Raw genomic sequence first — 21,496 nt, 5'->3', positions numbered from 1 at the left:
TCTGCAGAGATTTTAATGAACCTAGAGAGGAGACAGGTGATTCAGATAACTCGGAGGGGGGCAGCCTGAATGCAGTGTGCACTGCTTCAGCATAACATTGCACCTGCGATCTCAGCATCTAGGAGGCAGAAAAAGTCTCCTCTGGTACCCCTGAGCCGTCCGACTCCTCATCCCTGTCCTCTGCAGATATAACCTCATCCTCCTCCCTCTCCTCTTCAGATCTTTCTGACAGAGGATCTAATGCTGACAAAGAAGATCTGCTTCGCTTTTTGTCCTTTTGGGAGGACTTCGCGATTAAAGTCACAATCTTTTCTTCGAATTTTTTCATGGCTGCCGTAAAAGTGTCTTCAGTGACATATGCAGGCCCAGGTGCCACCGGAGAGACTACTGAAAGTGGCAAAGGATCCTCCTGTATAGGCAAATCAAGGCTTACAGGGGAGGATGGTACCGAACAGGTGCGGGAAGAACCCCCTGTCTCCGGAGGTGCTGCTTTCCTATTTTTAGTCCCTAAACCTTTAAGGGAAGACATTCGGGGGATCTCTCTGTGCCTTTCCTGGCATTTTTATCCCCCTCCTTTATGGGCTAAGAGCGGTGGGAAGCAGAGCTCTGCAGGAGAAAGCTTGCTTGTGGGTCCTGACACGTCTGTGGTTTGAGGTGAGTAAGTTAGCTCTTTGCACCCTCCGGTGGCCACATTTGAGAAGACACCTCTCTGGAAAAAAAAATTGGGAAAAGGTTCATCCGATGATAACGGACCGATAAATTTTTTCATCAGATATCCGATGAGGCTGACTTTCATCAGTCGTGCCTACACACCATCAGGTAAAAATGTGTTTGTGTCAGAACACGGTGACGTACGCCACGAACTACGGCACTATAAAGGGGAAGGTCAAATCCAAAGGTGCCACCCTTGGGGTTGCTTTTGCTGATTTTGTGTTACCGCGTGTTACTAAAAGTTTGGTGAATGAATGAAAAACTTATATAGCGCGGCACATGCGAACTGAATCGCCTCTGGGCGCTAGTTGTTCGTGTCTCAATGACATCAAAAGAGCAGAGTTTTGATCCGTCTTCTGAAAGTCAGGTGGTTTTCCTCCAACCGAATGCTGGTTGGTAAAGCGTTCCATAGTCTAGGACCCTGAAAAGCAAACCTTCTTTCTCCTTTGGACTTGTATTTGGTTTTCGGTACCTTGACCAGATTTTGGTCGGTGGATCGCAGAACGCGATTGGAATTGTGAGGTTCTATCTTGTCGCAAAGATATTGCGGAGCCTTCCCATGGATGCACTTATGTGTCAGGCAGAGTGCTTTAAATGCAATTCTGTCTTTTACTGGCAACCAGTGAAGGGTTCTCAGCGAAGGTGAGATTGATTCCCATGTTTTTTTCCCAGTCACCAGTCTGGCGGCCGTATTCTGTACGACTTGCAGACGAGAGATTTGGTACTTTGGGAGTCCGAGGTAAAGGGCATTTGCATAGTCCAGTCTGGAATTTACGATTGTTCCCACCACGACTGCTACGTCTTCTTTGGGAATAAATGGAATAAGTCTGCGTAGTAGGCACAACAGATGGTGCGAACCGCTGACTACTGACCCTATTTGTGCATCCATTGTCATGAAGGCGTCGAAAATGACTCCTAGACTTTTGACTTTGGAGCTAGGGGTGATGATTTGGCCCAGAATGGGCGGCGGTGTCCAGGTTGTTGCCAGTTGACCCGATTCTCGCTTTTCAGGCTCCATGCTTTTCAGATTGATTTCTGGTGTTCAGTTCGTGCTTGTGGGTTCGTATCTGTCTTTCAGTGCTTGCAGTCAGGTTGTATCTGTTTTGCAGTGCGTTCCTGTATGCTCGTTTTCTGTTTTTCAGGTCGTTCTTTATAGGCCTTGCTGTTCCTTGGTGCGTTCTGTTTAAAGTTCGTTCTGACCAGCCAACCGGTTTGAAGCCATGTTAGAAGTACGTTCTTAATCTCGAGTTCGTGCTGCGTATGGGCTTGTTTCTGCAGTTCATAATGTTACCCGATCTATGGCCATGAACTGGGCGAGGAGGAGTTCATGGGCCAAGAATTGGTTGCTCCAGTGGGACCAATTCTCTCATATGCCTCTGCTGCGGGAAATCCAGGAGAATAACCCTGATGACTTCAGGAATTTTCTCCGTATGACGGACCCCGTTTTTCACCGTCTGTTGGATTTGCTGTCCCCCTATATCATTGCCACGTTGAGGTACCTGGCGACTGGGAGAAGCTTGCAGGACCTCAAGTTCTAGACAGACATCTCCCCCCAGGCTCTTGGGATCATCATCCCCGAGACGTGTTCTGCCATCATCCAAGTAATGCAGGAGGACTATATTAAGGTAAGTGTTCTCCTTTAACATCACATTCTATGTCTTTAACCACTTCCCGACGGCCGTACGACTTTGAATCTCTGGGAGGCCGTCTTTATACGGCCACCCCTTTCCTCGTCCCCGCGCGCGCTCCCGAGCGCGCATCGGGGAACTCCTGTACTGGCCGTGTCCCTTGGACCAATTACAGATCGCGGTAAATAGCCAATCACAGCGGCTATTTACAGCGCGATTCTGTGGCCAATGAGAGATGATCTCAAATGTAAACATATAAGATCATCTCTCATTGCCGGCTCTCCCTCCTCACACAGACAGCGCGTGTGAGGAGGGAGAGACAATCCGTGAGTGATACAAAGTATTGCAAGTGTTACAACCTGTAAAAAAAAAAGTGTTACAAAGTGTCCAGTACCCAATCAGTGCCCAGTGATACCTGTGCCACCAGTGTCCACCAGTGCCCACCTGTGATACCAGTGCCCACCTGTGCCGAGTGCCCACCTGTGATCAGTGCCCACCTGCCGCCTCAGTGCGTATCAGTGCCCACCTGTGCTGCCTCATCGGTGCACATCAGTACCCATCTCAGTGCCCACCTGTGCCGCCTCATTAGTGCCATCTGTGCCGCCTCAGTACCATCTGTGCCGCCTCATCAGTGCACATCTATTCCACCTCATCTCTGCCACCTCAGTACCCATCTCTGCCCATCTGTGCCGCCTCAGTGCACATCTGTGCCACACACCTGTGAAGTCGCCAGCAACAATGTCAAAGCGTCTCTTTTCCGCCGAGCAGGCATATGCAATTATTTCCGCGGCTGACGAGAGCAACGGGGAGCTCTCTTCTTCCGATTCCCATTTGGATTCCGATTCGGATGTAGACTACGAGCCAGTCTACAGCAGTGGAACCGAGACAGGCTCAGAGGGGGAAGATAATCAGCCCACCAAAAGAAGGCGCTCTGGTGAAGAGGCAGTGGCATCCACCAGCCCCGTCATGCCATCCACCAGCCCCGTCATGCCATCCACCAGCCCAGTCATGCCATCCACCAGCACCGAAGTGCCATCCACCAATACCGAAGTGCCATCCACCAGCACCGCAGTACCTCGGCAACAAAGCACAAGGACCCATGCCAGCCTTCCCTATGCCCTTCAGTACCCCTTGTGGCTTCCTCCAAATTCCGGAGAAGCCAACATTCCTCCTTTCACTGCCCAGCCAGGAGTCCAGGTGAACACGGACAATTTTTCCCCAATTAATTTATTTTTTTATTTTTTACTGAGGAACTGCTATCTAGCATTGTGGCCCAGTGCAACTTATATGCCCAACAATTTATTTCCAACAACCCCACATCGTCTTATGCCCGTCCCTTCAATTGGAGAGACCTAATAGTGGAGGAGTTCAGGATTTTTTTAGGCCTCACCTTTTGCATGGGACTCAACCGAAAAAACGAAAAGCATTCCTTTTGGTCCAAACGCCCCATTTATCATATGCCAATCTTTTCTGCAACAATGCCCAGATCCCGATATTTCACGATCATGAGGTTCCTCCACTTAAACGATAACACCCAGTGCCTTCCCCGAAATCACCCAAATTTTGACAGGCTTTTCAAAATTCGCCCCTTATTAAATAATTTTTTCTGAATTATTCCCCCAAATATATACCCCGAAACACATATGTGTAGACGAGTCCCTCGTTAAATTTTGTGGCCGACTGAAAATAAAACAGTTTATTCCCAGCAAAAGAGCCCGCTATGGGGTGAAGGTTTATAAACTTTGTGAACGAGCCACAGGGTACCTGTATTCCTTCTTGGTCTACGAAGGGAAGGACACCCAGCTGAATCCCCCCGATTGCCCAGACTACTTGGGAACAAGTGGAAAAGTGGTTTGCCAACTTATCAGCCCCCTCCTGGATAAAGGATACCACCTGTACGTCGACAACTTTTATACGTCTCTTCCCCTGTTCCACAACCTTCATCGGAAGCAGACCCCGGCTTGTGGCACGGCAAGAAAGAACAGGAAAGGCTTTCCTCAAAGCCTTGTGAATAAGAAGCTGAGGAAAGGGGAATCGGCAAGTCTGCGCAACAAGGAGGTTCTTGCAGTGAAGTGGAGGGACAGAAGAGACGTATATATGTTGTATTCCATCCACAACGATTCCTTTGTAGAAACCCGCAGAAGGCGTGGCACCACCATCCAAAAGCCAACATGTATCCGGGACTACAATTCATTCATGGGGGGGGGGTCAATTTTAACGACCAAATGTTGGAACCATACCTTGCCACAAGACGCACGTACCATTGGTACAAAAAAGTAGCAATTTATTTTTTTCATTTGGCCATCTACAACTCCTATATTATTTACCGCATGTCCACCCAAAACCCCCTACCCTTCCTTGGCTACCAGGAGGAAATCACCACTGCCTTGATATTCCAGAACGAACTACCCCGAAACACCCAATCAGATGTTCTAAGTCGACTCTGCGAACAACATTTCCAAGATAAAGTCCCCCCCACAGCAACAGGCCGACGAGGTGAAAAAAAATGTAAAGTGTGTGCCAGTGAAGGAGTCCGACGATAGACAGTTTATTATTGTTCCGAGTGTCCTTCACAACCAGGCCTCTGTGTAACTGACTGTTTTAAACGTTACCATACTAAACTAAAGTATTGGTTTAGTATGGTAAATGTAATCCTGCCTTCACACCCCTTATGCCACTGCCTGCTTTGTAACTGACCCCGGCTTGTTATTGGACCAAGCTTCTGCCTAACGATTTTGTAATACCTCTGCCTGATCTGGAATTGACCCTGGACTGTTTTTCGACCACTCTTCTGCCTAACCATTCTGTAATGCCTCTGCCTTATCTGGAACTGATCTCGGACTGTTTGACCATGCCTTTTGCCTGCCTCTTGGACTGATCTTGTACCCTGCTACTGGACTAGTGGGATTCAACACAGGGGTCTCACATATGTGAGGGGCTCCAGAAAAGTTTTTCTGGATGAAGAAAACTATTTTTTTTGTTTTCTCATCCTAGATTAGGGTCTGGTTGCTCGGAGGCTTCAAAGAGATTTGGGTGGGGGAAGCCTCTACCCCTGTCCCCATTCTGTCCTGAACGAGGCCCTACTTCTGCCTGCTGCCTGTAGGACCTATGCCATCATGCCTCTGCCTGTTGCATGAACTGACCACCTGCACTAACCCTGATGGGACAGTATCCCTGCCTGGACGTTGCTGACCAAGTCCCTGCCTGCTGCCTGGACCAGTGCTATCCTGCTGTGTAGAACTGCGCTACTATTACCACAGGTAATCTTTTTGTTTTTACGCTTTGCTCAGCATAATGTATTTTGGGGTGTAATTCTTGGTATGTGCATGCTATGTGTCTCTGGAACACCTGACGGTGTTCCTTGCATGTTGGATCTCTGTATGTGGTCAGGCTGTGTAGAAGTCTCACACATGTGGTGTCGTTGTACTCAGGTGGAGTAGCAGAATGTATTCTAGGGTGTTATTTTTGCTATCTAAATGCTATGTGTTGGAAATATCTTATAAACGGACAACTTTGTGTAAAAAAAATGCGTTTTAATTTTTTTTCCACATGTTCCAAAAACTTCTGGAAAAAAATGAACCGTTCAAAAGACTCATTATGCCTCATAGATTATACGTTGGGGTGTTAGCTTTCCAAAATGGGGTCACTTTGTGGGTAGTTCCAGGGCCTTCAAAAGTGTAATAGGTAGTCAACTGGTTAGATGTGCAATTTATGCTCCTAAAACCCCTGATGGCGCTCCCTGCATGTTGGGCCTCTGTATGTGGCCAGGCAGTGAAAACGTCTCACACATGGGGTATCGTTTTACTCAGGAGGAGTAGCAGAATGTATTTTGGGGTGTCATTTTTGCTATGTACATGCTATGTGTTGGAAATATCTTATCAATGGACAACTTTGTGTAAAAAAAATGAGTTTTCATATTTTTTCCACATATTCCAAAAACTGCTGGAAAAAAATAAACTGTTCAAAAGACTCATTATGCCGCATAGATTATATGTTGGGGTGTTAGCTTTCCAAAATGGGGTCACTTTGTGGGTAATTCCATTGTCCTGGTGTTCCAGGGCCTTCAAAAGTGTAAGGCCCCCGTACACACGAGAGGATTTATCCGCGGATACGATCCACCGGACCGTTTCCGCGGATAAATCCTCTTGGGGATTTGCGAGGATTTTGATCCGATGGAGTGTACTCACCATCGGATCGAAATCCGCGCCGAAATCCCATCGCGATGATGTGTCGCGCCGTCGCCGCGATGATGACGCGGCGACGGGCGCGACGCTGTCATATAAGGAATTCCACGCATGCGTCGAATCATTACGACGCATGCGGGGGATTCATTCGGACGGATTGATCCGGTGAGTCTGTACAGACCAGCGGATCAATCCGTTGGGATGGATTCAAGCGGATAGATTTGAAAGCATGTCTTCAAATTTTTATCCGCTTGAAATCCATCCCAGGGGATAAAAATCTGCGGAAACAGATCCGCTGGATTGTACACACCAGGGGATCTATCCGCTAGAGCCGGTCAATTCCAGCGGATGGATCCTCTCGTGTGTACGGGGCCTCATAGGTAGTCAACTAGTTAGATGTTAGATGATTTACTCAGGAGGAGTAGCAGAATGTATTTTGGGGTGTCATTTTTGCTATGTACATGCTATGTGTTGGAAATATCTTATCAATGGACAACTTTGTGTAAAAAAAATGCGTTTTCATTTTTTTTCCACATATTCCAAAAACTGCTGGAAAAAAATAAACCGTTCAAAAGACTCATTATGCCTCATAGATTATACATTGGGGTGTTAGCTTTCCAAAATGGGGTCACTTTGTGGGTAATTCCATTGTCCTGGTGTTCCAGGGCCTTCAAAAGTGTAATAGGTAGTCAACTAGTTAGATGTGCAATTTATGCTCCTAAAACCCCTGATGGCGCTCCCTGCATGTTGGGCCTCTGTATGTGGCCAGGCAGTGAAAAAGTCTCACACATGGGGTATCGTTTTACTCAGGAGGAGTAGCAGAATGTATTTTGGGGTGTCATTTGTGGTATGCACATGCCATGTGAGAGAAATAAGCTATTACAATGACAATTTTGAGAATTTGTTTAAATAAAAAATAAAAATCTTAATTTTGCAAAGTATTGTGGGAAAAAATTACAACTTCAAATAACTCACCATGCCTCTTACTAAATACATTGGAATGTCTACTTTCCAAAAAGAGGTTATTTGGGGGGCATTTGTACTTTCCTGGCTTGTTAGGGTCTCGAGAAATGAGATAGGCCTTCAGTACATCAGGTGTGATCAGATGTGATCATTTTTTTATGATTTGCACTATAGCTTTTAGACTCTAAAACTTTCACACAGACTAGGGTTGTCCCGATACCACTTCTTTAGGACTGAGTACAAGTACCGATACTTTTTTTCATGTACTCGCCGATACCGTATACCGATACTTTTTTTTAAATGTGTCCCCAAATGCAGCCATGTCCCCCCACATATGCAGCCATGTCCCCCACATATGCAGCCATGTCCCCAAACGTATCCAGCCATGTCCCCAAACATATGCTGCCATGTCCCCAAACATATTGCAGCCATGTCCCCAAACATATCCAGCCACGTCCCCCCACATGCAGCCATGTCCCCCCACATGCAGCCATGTCCCCAAACATATCCAGCCATGTCCCCCATATACGCAGCCATGTCCCCAAACATATCCAGCCATGTCCCTAAACATAACCAGCCATGTCCCCCATATATGCAGCCATGTCCCCAAACATATGCAGCCATGTCCCCCACATATGCAGCCATGTCCCCAAACATATCCAGCCATGTCCCCCATATACACAGCCATGTCCCCAAACATATTGCAGCCATGTCCCCAAATATATCCAGCCATGTCCCCAAACATATCCAGCCATGTCCCCCCACATGCAGCCACGTCCCCCAACATGCAGCCACGTCCCCCCACATGCAGCCACGTCCCCCCACATGCAGCCATGTCCCCAACATATGCAGCCATGTCCCCAAACATATCCAGCCATGTCCCCCATATACGCAGCCATGTCCCCCCACATGCAGTGAGGTCCCCCCCATATCCAGCCATGTCCCCCGTACCTACTGTAAATGATGCTGCCGCCGCTGCAGCGTTAATCACCGCGCGGGGAACATTACAGTCAGCTTTCGTTTGAATAAGCTGTTTTCCCCGCCGCGCTGTGTATAGAGACACTCCCCCTTGCTCGCGATTGGACAGATCCGTCCAAGGGGGAGTGTCTATGCGCGGCGGGGAAAACAGCTATTCAAACGAAAGCTGACTGTAATGTTCCCCACTCCGCGTTAATCACGCGGCGGCGGCTTTGCGACACACGACGGTGGTGGTTGCGGCGGGGGGCGGCATGGGGGGGGTAGGGGGGGAAGTCTATTTTGGCATCGGGGGTATTAGCGGGAGTATGAGTACTCCCGCTAATACTCGGTATCGGTCCCGATACTGGTATCGGTATCGGGACAACCCTAACACAGACCAAATAATTTCCCAAAATTTGGGGTTATTTTTTATCAAAGACCTGTAGCAGTATAAATTGTGGCCAAAATTTATGAAGAAAAATTAATAATTTGCAAAATGTTATCACAGAAACTAAGAAAAATACATTTTGTTTCAAAATTTTCGGTCTTTTTTCATTAATAGCGCAAAAAATAAAAAACCCAGAGGTGATCAAATACCACCAAAAGAAAGCTCTATTTGTATGAAAAAAAGGACAGAAAAATCATTTGGGTACAATGTTGCATGACTGAGTAATTGTCATTCAAAATGTGAGAGCCTGAAAGCTCAAAATTGGTCTGGTCAGGAGGGGTGTTTAAGTGCCCAGTAAGGAAGTGGTTAACCACTTAAGGACCGCCTCCTGCTCATATACATCGGCAGAATGGCACGGCTGGGTTCAAGCACGTACCTGTACATCCTCTTTAAGTGCCCGGCTGTGGGTCGCAAGCGTGCGCCCGCGTCTCAGTCTGCAGCTCCGTGACCACGGCCGTAGGACCTGTGGACCCGATCGCCGCCGGAGTCTCGCGATCGGTCCTCGGAGCTGAAGAACAGGGAGAGCTGTGTGTAAACACAGCTTCCCCGTTCTTCACTGTGGCGCTGTCATTGATCGTGTGTTCCCTGATATAGGGAAACACGATCAATGACGTCACACGTCCAGCCCGGCCCCCCTACAGTTAGAAACACAGATAAGGTCGCACTTAACCCCTTCCGTGCCCCCTAGTGGTTAACTCCCACACTGCAATTGTCATTTTCAAAGTTATCAGTGCATTTTTATAGCATTTTTTTGCTGTGAAAATGACAATGGTCCCAAAAATGTGTCAAAATTGTCCGATGTGTCCGCCATAATGTCGCAGTCACGAAAAAAATCGCTGATCGCCGCCATTAGTAGTTAAAAAAAGAAATAATGAATAAAAATGCAATAAAACTATGCCCTATATTGTAAACGCTATAAATTTTGCGCAAACCAATCGATAAACGCTTATTGCGTTTTTTTTAACCAAAAATAGGTAGTAGAATACATATCGGCCTGAGGAAAAAAACTGAGGAAAAACTGAGGAAAAAAAACGTTTTTTTATATATATTTTGGGGCATATTTATTTTAGCAAAAAGTAAAAAATATTGAATTTTTTTTCAAAATTGTCGCTCTATTTTTGTTTATAGTGCAAAAAATAAAAACCGCAGAGGTGATCAAATACCACCAAAAGAAAGCTCTATTTGTGGGAAAAAAAGGATGCCAATTTTGTTTGGGAGCCACGTCGTGCGACCGCGCAATTGTCAGTTGAAACGACGCAGTGCCGAATCGCAAAAAGGGGCAAGGTCCTTAACCTGCATAATGGTCCAGGTCTTAAGTGGTTAATCATTAACAATGATGATTGTTAATGGTAAAGATTAAGCACAAGATGTGTGTGTGAAACGCATCTACATGACCTTGGGTTGGTGTCTTTGGTGCTTTCACTTTGAACAATAAAAGGCAATCGGAAATTCCTGGATGTGCAGCCATTTCTTTTCTTACTAGAATATAGAGGGATGAAGGAAGCAGATCAGCAATTTAATATTTATGTTGCCTCGGCCAATCCCTGTGGGAGGGTGCCCAGGTGGTGGCTGGGGGTGGTCATAAATAGTCTGAATCCTGGAGCTGCCCTGTTCTTCTACAGGAGGAGAGGTTCCAAGACTGAAGGGCTGCTGCCCATCCAGGCAATCCATCTGAAGATTCTGCTGCTTTCATCGAGGTCCCAGCAGTGCATAGCTCTGGGGGAACCTATCCTGCTGCAACATTTTTGGAAGTTAAAAGGGGGATTTTACCTAGCATCCAGTGTGGAAAGTTCACTAAGTAATTGTCTACCTAACACAGGAGGGAAGAATCCCAGTACCCAAAGACTTATGAGTACAGACCTGAGTGCCAGATCTAGCGGCTGTTAACCCCTGGATCGCTAATACTAAGGCTTGCCTGGCCTGGAGCATTGCTTATGGTGTTCCAGTGCTGTCCATTATCTGAGCTATGGTTAAGGAGGCAGTTTAGTATTACGTTCCAGGAGAATGCTCGTAATCCAAAGTACTTGCATATCAAATCGAGTTTCCCCATTGAAGTCAATGGAAATGAAAATAATTCCACAATGGCATTCAATACCGCATGCGGCCAGAGATGGGGGGGAAACCAGAGAGCCTCAGAAACGGCCAGAAAGGCCCGAAAACAGTTCAGCAAACCTCGGAAAGACTCCATTCTCGAGCCTTTCCTAGGTTTGCTGAGGTGAGCCGAGCTGTCCCTGCTCGGACCTTTCCATGCATTTCCGAATGGCGCCGATCGGCTGCGTTCGGCTCCGGCGCCCCCCCCCCACCTCAGGCCAAATGGGGTACTGCACACCGCTTTGGCCTGAATCTTGCTTGTTTTGCGAGACAACACTCGCAAATGAGCTAGGATATTTTAAAATACAGCGCTCGTAATGCGAAAACGCTTGTTAACCACGTTACTCGGAACCCGAGGTTTGACTGTAGTCATGAGTTTCCTGTTACTACTGTTGAGCAGTCTGGAGTATCCCACAACTTCCTGTCCTATCTAAGTTATTCAGCAATAAATACTGAAAAAGGCAACCCCTAGACTTTACATTGGGCCAGAGCAATGAATGCTGCTGTGTGCCTGGAAGCCTCTGCACTAGTGAGAGAGGAACCTGGGACAGAATCAGCGGCCTCTTTGGGGTAAGTTCTACAGGTGTAACTGTAAGTATGTCTTTGCTGCTGTGTGAGAAATAACTTCAAATTGCAACTTTGAGAAATAAAATCACATTGTATTTACGTTCTTCATTTTCTGACAAAATTGTGGCAAAAAACAAATTACAACTTCAAAAAACTTGCCTCTTACTAAATACCTTGGACTGTCTATTTTACAAAAAGGGGTCATTTGCAGGATGTTTGTACTTATCTGGCATTTAAGGACCTCAAGAATTTCCATACATTGTAACCTTCACACAGACTAAATAACACACACCAATATTTTTAATTTTTTTACCGAAAAAGAAATGTAACAGCATATATTTGGGCCTAAATTTATGAAGAAAAATTATTTGTTTGCAACATTTTATAACCAAACTAAGAAACATTTAAACAGTGGTAATTAAATAATACCAAGAGAAAGCTGTCTGAAAAAAAATGAAATCAATTTAATTTGGGTGTTGAATGACTGAGTAATCGTCATTCAAAGTGTGACAGCGCTGAAAATGGCCTGGCCAGGAAGGGGGTTAAACATTCATCAAGTGGTTAAAGTGTATAGGAGATAATTGATTGGGTTTGAGATTGGGTAACTGCACATTAACCCTTTATTGTGACGCTTCCATCGGCACAGAGACCTGCACCCCCCAACTCACTGACACCCCAACACTGAGCCATCAGCACAGAGACCTGCACCCCCAACTCACTGACACCCCAACACTGAGCCATCAGCAAAGAGACCAGCATCCCCACTCTCTGACACCCCAACACTGATCCATCAAAGAGACCTGCACCCCCAAACTCACTGACACCCCAACACTGATCCATCATCACAAAGGCCTGCACCCCCACTCATTGATACCCCAAAACTGAGCCATCAGCACAGAGACCTGCACCCCCACTCACTGACACCCCAACACTGATCCATCAGCACACAGACCTGCACCCCCCAACTCACTGACACCCTAACGCTGAGCCATCAGCAAAGAGACCTACCCCCCCCAACTCACTGACACCCCAACGCTGGTCCATCAAAGAGACCTGCACCCCTCACTCACTGATACCCCAACACTGATCCATCAGCACAGAGACCAACACCCCCATACTCACTGATACCCCACTGCTGATCTATCAGCACAGAGACCTGCACTCCCCACTCACTGACACCCCAACACTGATCCAACAGTACAGAGATGGATGGGGAGGGAGATTGCTGATGTCACACACTGGGCTATCTGTGTAACAATTACAGAGAAAGTAATATGTCAGAATGTAGATAGATGGATAGATAAAAAGACTATATTATCAAAAGTATTGGGACACCTGCCTTTACATGCACATGAACTTAAATGACATCCCAGTCTTAGTCCGTAGGGTTCGATATTGAGTTGGCCCTGCCCTTTGCAGCTATAACATCTTCAACTCTTCTGGGAAGGCCGTCCACAAGGCTTAGGAGTGTGTCTATGGAAATGTTTGACTATTCTTCCAGAAGAATGTTTGTGAGGTCAGGCACTGATGTTGGATGAAAGGCCTGGCTCGCAGCCTCCACTCTAATTCATCCCAATGGTGTTTTATCAGGTTGAGGTCAGGCCAGTCAAGTTCCTCCACCCCAGTGCACAAAGCAAGGTCCATAAAGACATGGATGAGCGAGTTTGGGATGGAGGAACTTTCATTCAACAGCCTGACCTCACAAACATTCTTCTGAAAGAATAGTCAAACATTCCCATAGACACTCCTAAACCTTGTGGACAGCCTTCCCAGAAGAGTTGAAGGTCTTATAGCTGCAAAGGGCGGGGCCAACTCAATATTGAACCCTACGGCCTAAGACTGGGATGCCAATAAAATTCATGTGCGTGTAAAGGCAGGTGTCCCAATACTTTTGGTAATATAGTGTGGATAATTGACAGATAATAAATAGTTATATAGATTATTATATAGAATAGACCGCACACCTCTGATCATTAGGAATGTGTTGTGAGTAACTGCAAAAATATTCCGCCCAATCACAGCGATCGGGGAGTGACAGAGGGAGAAATCTTATTTAGGCCCCTTTCAGACGTCCGCTCCGTCTGTCCGTTCATTACAAGTCCGTTAACGGACTTGTAATGAATCCCTATGGGGACGCGTCCGTTAGCGGATGGAGCATCCGCTAGCGTCCGCGTCAGTCGGGTTCCGCTTTTCCGAACGGAATAAACCCTATTTTCTTCCGTTCGGCGGAACGGTCCGTCTGCATCCGGTCCCCCATAGGGGAGAGCGGAGCAGAGACAGGGCGGTCCCTGCACTGTGTGCGGGGACCGCCCTATCCGCCGACAGCTCAGCGGGGATCCCCGCTGAGCTTTGGCGGACACACGGAGCGGACCGAGAAACGGTCCGCTCCATGTGAAAGAGCCCTTATAGTAGAAAACCTGCAGGGCAACAATTGAAGTCCAACCCACTGCCTTATCCTATTGGCTGAATATTCCACCAATCCTATCCCTTCTTCCTATGAGGCCACCAGTCTCTGGGCAGAATTCTACTAATACCTTCTACAGATCTTTATACAACCTCCCCATACACCTATCCCAGCATGGAGGGGCTCAGTGAAGGTGGTGGTGAAGGTGTGGAGGAGTCGGATCGGGTCACACAGATCATAAAAGGAGATCCGCCCGGCCTCATAATCCATATATATCCTGACTGCGTTACTGGTATTGTCCATTAAGTACATCGCCTTGTTGTCATGTTTCAGCCGATACTTTCGACCATTTCTGGCCAAACACCAGGACTTGTTATTATTTCCAATACACGACTCCCTTCCTGTCCTGTCCATACTGGGGTAACACACCCCGACTCTCCAGTTCTCCGATCCCTCAACATACACATCCCAGTAATGTTTCCCTGAGGAGAATCTCTGACTGCTCAACACCTGAGGAGAATCCCGAAATCTCTCGGGTGTTTCTGGAAGATTCTGCTCTGTATCTGACTTGGATACGGTTTTCCAGCCATCTGATATCTGTAGACTTGTATGCAATGTGTCCACATTCAGGTGCATGTCTTCAGCGTTCTCTATATAGAAGTCTATATTTACCTCTGTTATTATTTCAGATAAAGTGTGTAATGTGCTTAAGATCCTATTTACATCAAAACCTTGATCCTGTACACCATAGAGGAGCTCCTCATGTCTATCTCTGTCCTCATTATCTCCATCCTCAGTATCACACAAGTCACCTGTGTCTGATTCCTGTAAGACAGTCAGTGGATCCGTCATGTTACACAGCTCCTCAATGTGACGCATCTTCCTGGACAGCTCCTCCTTCTTTATTTCCAGATCCCGGATGAAGATGGAGACCTGATCTGCCGACCTGGGGATTTCCCTCAGGAAGCTCTTCTCCAGGTCCTCCAGGTGACTCCTGAGATTTCTAAAGTAGGTATGGACTCGCATGGTGTCATAATCTATTACTTTCCTCCTGTATTCCTGCAGACTCTGGACTCTTTCGTCCGTCTCCTCTCTCTTTGTCAGAAGTTTCTGCAGAACATTCCTCAGTGTCTCCTTCTTCTTCTCAGAAGCCTCATCCAGTGACTCCATCTTATGTCCTTTATGTCCTCCAATCACACAAAACTTACAGGCACAGGTGTCATCCTCAGTGCAGTAATACTCCAGGATCTTCTTATGGACGGAGCATTTCCGGCTCTCCATGGACAAGGTGGGGTCACATAAAATGTGTTCTGGGGACTTTTTGTGGACTCTTATGCCCCGTACACACCATCACTTTATGTGATGAAAAAAAAACGACACTTTCTGTGAAGTAAAAAACGTAGTTTTTGAAACTTCAATTTTCAAAGACGAAGTTGCCTACACACCATCGTTTTCTCACAATGATCTTGCAAAGTGAGGTTAGGTTCCACCACGTTTTTCCATTGAAGCTTGTTTCTGGGCATGCGTGGATGAAAAAACGTCTTAGAAAACGACGTTTTTTGCTACACACGGTCAATTTCTGTGAAGTAAAAAGTGCACTTTTGAAAAACGACACATAAAATTGAAGCATGCTTCAATTTTTTTTGGTCGTTTTTTACAAGACATAAAACGACGTTTTTCCACACACACGGTCAATTAAAGTGACGTTTTTAAAAACGTCATTTTTTTTCATCACATAAAGTGATGGTGTGTACGCGGCATTAGGTGTTTATCACACAGAGAAACCTCACAGAGCAGACAGGATCTAACAGCAAGTACAGGAGAGTCCACACAGTGAGTACAGAAGACCCCGGAATCCTCCTGATCTATATCTGGCTGAGCAGACAGGAAATTCTCCACTATGTTACGTAGTGTTATGTTCCTCTGCAGTGCAGGACGACTCCTGAACCTTTTTCTGCACACAGGACAGAAGTAATCTCCAGACTCCTCCTGTGTATCCAGCGCACGATCAATACAGACCCGGCAGAAGTTGTGACCACATCTCAGGTTTACAGGATCTGTATAAATGTTCAGACAGACGGAACATTGCAGCTCAGCTCTCAGATCAGCAGACGCCATCGCTGACAGCAGACGAGGGAAGTGATATTCAAATTCTCTGACACCGGGGAAAGAATGCAGTTGGGAGGGGTCACTTCCTCCTACACAGGATGAGGCTGGGCTGGATCAGTGAAATTCGACACGGAGTTCAGAGTACAGGGGGGAGGGGAGAGGTTTTCATTAACAGTCACAGTAGTGATGGTGGTCATACCTCCCAACTTTAGAAGAGAAAACGGTGTAGAGAAGAAACAAGGTAAGTGCACTGAAAAGGTGGACATGGCTGGACCATGCTGAAAAGGAGTGTGATTATATAGAGTCTGAGCCCAGTACCATCATTTTGGATATAGAATGCTTAGGGGGGGGGGGGTCTGATTAAGTGAAAGTAAGACCGGCCATAGTCGGTGCAAATTTTTTTTCTTTTTAATATATTTTATTAGGTTTTAAAAGGGAAGTACAAACAGTGCCTGAAAAGGAATCAAGACGTGACTTGTTGCTCAGAGTCATTGTACTGTAGAGTAGAACAAACATCAAACAAGTCATATACCATTGCATTTGGCATACTGTTTAACCCCTTCAATACCAGGCTTTTATACCCACCTCCATACCGGGCCTATTCTGGCACTTCTCTCCTACATGTACAAATCATCATTCTTTTGCTAGAAAATTACTCAGAACCCCCAAACATTATATATGTTTTTTTTTTTTTTTAGCAGACACCCTAGGGAATAAAATGGCGGTCATTGCAACTTTTTATCTTGCACGGAATTTGCACAATAATTTTTCGGGGAAAAAATGGTTTCATGAATTAAAAAATAACATTAGCCCAATTTTTTTGTAAAATATGAAAGATGATGTTACGCCGAGTAAATAGATACCTAACATGTCACGCTTTAAAATTGCGCACACTCATGGAATGGCGCCAAACTTCATTAATTAAAAATCGCCATAGGTGACGCTTTAAAAAATTTTACAGGTCAGGTTACTAGTTTAGAGTTACAGAGGAGGTCTAGTGCTAGAATTGTTGCACGCGCTCTAATGCATGCGACGATACCGCACATGTGGGGTTTGAACGACATTTACATATGTGGGCGGGACTTACATGTGCGTTCGTTTCTGAGCGCAATCTACCGGGGATAGGGGCGTTTTTAATTTTTTTTTTTTTACGGATTTATTTATTTTTTACACTTTTTTTAATCACTTTTATTCCTATAACAAGGAATGTAAACATTCCCTGTAATAGGAATAGTGTGTGACAGGTCCTCTTTAAGGAGAGACCAATAAGACCCCGCCTCTCTCCTCCAGGCTGAAAAGCATGAGATTGTGAAAAAAAATTCACCGATCTCATGCTTACTAGCTGCAATTGCGGCTTTGTTTACTTCCGGGTACCCGGGCCTGACGTCATCACATCGCGCCCGAACCTCTGACGGTCATAGAGATGACTGGTGACCATAAGCGTGACATGTTGGGTATCAATTTACATGGCGTAACATCATCTTTCTCTCTCGCTCGATCTCTATCTCTCTCCATTGATCTCTCTCTTCCTTTCGAATCTCTCTCGATATCTCTCTCTTGATCTGTCGATCGTTCTCTCTCTCTCGATATCTCTCTCTCTCTTGATCTTTCGATCTCTCACTTTTGATCTCTCTCTCTCGATCTCTATCTCTATTGATCTCTCTCTATTGATCTCTCTCTTTCGATCTCTCTCTCGCTCGATCTCTCTTTCTCTCATTTATATCTAAACACAAGCCAATTGTTTACTAAAGGCAGAGTCACAATAGCAGATATTTTTGGTGTCTAACCAACTCATTAGTTATTTCATGGAATCAATGTTATCTTATCTCTGTCTCCAAGCCACTGAAAGGTCGAAAAAACAAGAGCTATGTAAAGTATATGTCATTGCTAGGAAGATTATATATATATATATATATGAATGAGAGAGAGAGAGAGAGAGAGAGAGAGAGAGAGAGAGAGAGAGAGAGAGAGAGAGAGAGAGAGAGAGAGAGAGAGAGAGAGAGAGAGAGAGAGAGAGAGAGAGAGAGAGAGAGAGAGAGGTGTGTGTGTGTGTGCGTATATACACACACACATATATATATATATATAATCTCCATCTAGCAATGTAATTTCAATGGTTTTAAGTTGGTTAGACACCAAAAATATCTGCTATCGTAATTGAATATTTGTAAAATTTATAAATCTAAATCTAATTTAAAAAGCGACATCTAGGCAGAGGGGACCATCAGCACACATTACACTGTGACACAGCAGCGGCATTGTAGGGAATACACGGTGCCTGAGTGAGTGTTGGGGGTTCAAAGCTCCTTCCTGTCTCCCCCTCCCCCTCTCCAGTCTTGTGCTGTGCAGGGTTCTTGTTATCTCTGACTCTCCCCTCCTCCAATCACCAGTGAGGTGTGATGAGAGACCTGGGAGGCGGAGATCACTGTATCTCCTGTCTGGTCAGAGGAAGGGAAGAGGTGAGGGGATTTCTCTGGGAGAAGTTTCCTGGTGTGGATAGAAGTTACAAACTTTCAAGGAGATTTTTTCTTCAGGAGATGCAGTGAAGGGTTAAGTTGACAGAAGAATCAGAGGAGAGAGTGAGGGGCGAGTGTGACTGTGAGGGGTGACTGTGATTGTGACTGACTGTGAGGGGTGAGGTGTGACTGTGAGGGGTGAGTGTGAGTGTGACTGTGAGGTGTGACGGTGACTGTGAGGGGTGAGGTGTGACTGTGAGGGGTGAGGTATGATTGTGAGGTATGAGTGTGATTGTGAGGGGTGAGGTATGAGTGTGACTGTGAGGGGTGGGGGTGACTGTGAGGGGTGGGGGTGAGTGTGATGGTGAGGGGTTGGGGTGAGTGTGACGTGGGGGAGAGTGTGACGGTGAGGGGTGACTGTGAGGGGCGAGTGTGACGTGAGGGGTGAGGTATGAGTGTGACGGTGAGGGGCGAGTGTGACTGTGGGGGGCGTGTGTGACTGTGAGGGGTGTGTTATAAGTGTGAGGTATGAGTGTGACTGTGAGGGGTGAGTGTGACTGTGAGGGGCTTGTGTGACTGTGAGGGGCTTGTGTGACTGTGAGGGGTGAGGTATGGGTGTGAGGGGTGTGTTATGAGTGTGACTGTGAGGGGTGAGGGATGTGTTATGAGTGTGATTGTGAGGGGTGAGGTATGATTGTGAGGTATGAGTGTGACTGTGAGGGGTGGGGGTGAGTGTGATGGTGAGGGGTTGGGGTGAGTGTGACGTGGGGGAGAGTGTGACGGTGAGGGGTGACTGTGAGGGGCGAGTGTGACGTGAGGGGTGAGGTATGAGTGTGACGGTGAGGGGTGAGGTATGAGTGTGACTGTGGGGGGCGTGTGTGACTGTGAGGGGTGTGTTATAAGTGTGAGGTATGAGTGTGACTGTGAGGTGTGACTGTGAGGGGTGAGGTATGAGTGTGACTGTGAGGGGTGAGGTATGAGTGTGAGGGGTGAGGTATGGGTGTGAGGCGTGTGTTATGAGGGTGAGGTATGAGTGTGAGGGGTGGGGGTGAGGGGTAGGGGTGACTGTGAGGGGTAGGAGTGAGTGTGAGGGGTGAGGTATGAGTGTGACTGTGAGGGGTGAGGGGTGGGGGTGACGTATGAGGGGTGGGAGTGAGTGTGACTGTGAGGGGTGGGGGAGAGTGTGACGGTGGGGGGTGGGGGCGAGTGTGACGGTGAGGGGAGAGTGTGACGGTGGGGGCGAGTGTGACGGTGGGGGCGAGTGTGACGGTGAGGGGCGAGTGTGACGGTGAGGGGTGAGTGTGACGGTGAGGGGTGACTGTAAGGGGCGAGTGTGATGGTGAGGGGCGAGTGTGACGGTGAGGGGTGAGAGTCCAGCACCGTCCGCAGCAGAGGACGAGCGATCGCTCGTCACTCTGCTGCCCCCCCACCATCCACTGTGAGGGAACCAGGAAGTGAAGCGCTCCGGCTTCACTGCCCGGTTCCCTACGGCGCATGCGTGAGTCGCGCTGCGCCCGCCAAATGGCTCCCGCTGTGTGCTGAGAGCCGAGTGTTCCCAGCACACAACGGGGGGGGGGGGGATGTGATGCAATGCCGTCTTTTGCCCGTGAATTCTGGGCCGGAAGTGGGTGCAAATACCTATCTTTAGATATCTGCACCCCCCTCCCCCCTGAAAGGTGTCAAATGTGACACCGGAGGGGGGAGGGTTCCGATCAGCGTGAGTTCCACTTTAGGGTGAAGCTCCGCTTTAAGGGACAGACGTCATTAGTTCTGGGTCGTTGTGGTTGTCGCCGATCCTGGCCTGTCGTCCCACCACTAGGGTGACCATGTGTCCCGGAATGAAGCTGACACAAACACCCCCCTCCCCTCTATCTGTTACCCCCAAAAAAGGCCACCACATCGCCGCTTTACTCACGGACAGCACTTGTCCTGGTCGGGAATGCCTGGAGAGGCACAATCCTCGCCCCCTGCTTGTGATTGGAGAAATCATAAATCCCACCTTTAGTGTCTAATCACAGCAGGGCAGTGTAAAGCCAGTGGTGGAACAAGGTAAAACGGATCTCGACCAGTCAGGACAAGCGCTGTCAATGAGTAAAGTGGCGATGCGGCTGCCTTTTTTGGGGGCGTGATCAGTTCTTCTGGGTAGAGCGCACATCCGCTGCCCCAGCTGTGCTGTGATTCATTACAGCACAAGCTGATTTTTGGGAAGGGGGTCCCTGAATGTCCGTTTTGGAATGAGGTCACCCTACCCACCACCCCCCGTGTGTGGCCCTCATGGCCGGGGGTGCGTGTTCAAGTGTTCCTGGCTCCGGGACCACGTTGGTCCGGGGTTGTGATGTACTATGTAGGCCCGGTAGTCAGACTGGGTCTACGTTTGCAGAGTGGTCCTGTGCTGTCCGTCCTGAGGGAGGAAGACACCCGATGAAGAACCTGTCTTGGAGAGCACCGAGCACGAGGCTGGTATCTCAGGAGAGGCCTTCAACTTTATTGAAGGACACACCATTACTGAGAGGATGAGTGATGGTCGTCTGTCAGTTCTGAGATCGCAAGAGTTTATTCAAGAGAGATCCGGGTGCTGAATCCTGTCCTGAGAATGATTCTGGACCCAATGCATCTCCATCTTTGGGAAGGTCTGTGGCAGAGATTTTGATAAAGTTTCCGTGTGACACTCTGGCTGCTAGGCTGGTGAGAGAGGCCTGTCCGGGTGCAGGAGTGTTTCCGAACAAAGTTATACACCTGAACCTATTACCCTTCCACCTAGGGCAGGGATCCTCAAACTACGGCCCTCCAGCTGTTGCGGAACTACACATCCCATGAGGCATTGTAACACTCTGACATTTACAGACATGACTAGGCATGATGGGAATTGTAGTTCCTGAACAACTGGAGGGCCATAGTTTGAAGACCCATGACCTAGGGTGACCACATTTCCAAACTGCCATTCAGGGACACCCCCCTCCTGCACCAAAATTTGCCAA

At 47.3% G+C, this 21,496-nt stretch overlaps 2 protein-coding genes across 6 annotated transcripts in view; one reads left to right on the top strand and one right to left on the bottom strand.

The window, feature by feature from the left end:
• LOC120933733 (P2X purinoceptor 7-like) overlaps window positions 1-21,496 on the top strand; it is a 48,092-nt gene that overhangs the window by 23,039 nt on the left and 3,557 nt on the right. The window contains exon 1 of one of the 5 annotated variants that reach the window (XM_040347105.1): window positions 14,885-14,961. The exons of 1 other annotated variant lie outside the window; for it this stretch is intronic. The gene's annotated coding sequence lies outside the window, so the exon portion shown is untranslated. Of the gene's footprint in view, window positions 1-14,884; window positions 14,962-16,216; window positions 16,304-18,386; window positions 18,612-21,496 lie in introns of those variants that run through there. 3 more of the 5 variants (XM_040347102.1, XM_040347101.1, XM_040347103.1) reach the window with 3 other exon arrangements.
• LOC120933729 (E3 ubiquitin/ISG15 ligase TRIM25-like) overlaps window positions 13,891-21,496 on the bottom strand; it is a 22,325-nt gene continuing 14,719 nt past the window's right edge. Inside the window, exon 2 of the mRNA XM_040347086.1 lies at window positions 13,891-15,140. Within this exon, the coding sequence (XP_040203020.1) occupies window positions 14,077-15,140 (1,064 nt within the window). The 3' untranslated portion in view covers window positions 13,891-14,076. The remainder of the gene's footprint in view (window positions 15,141-21,496) is intronic.

The sequence above is a fragment of the Rana temporaria genome, chromosome 3, assembly GCF_905171775.1.
Source record: "Rana temporaria chromosome 3, aRanTem1.1, whole genome shotgun sequence".
In the NCBI taxonomy this organism is placed as follows: Eukaryota; Metazoa; Chordata; class Amphibia; order Anura; family Ranidae; genus Rana; species Rana temporaria.
This window is presented reverse-complemented; position numbering and strand designations above follow the sequence as displayed.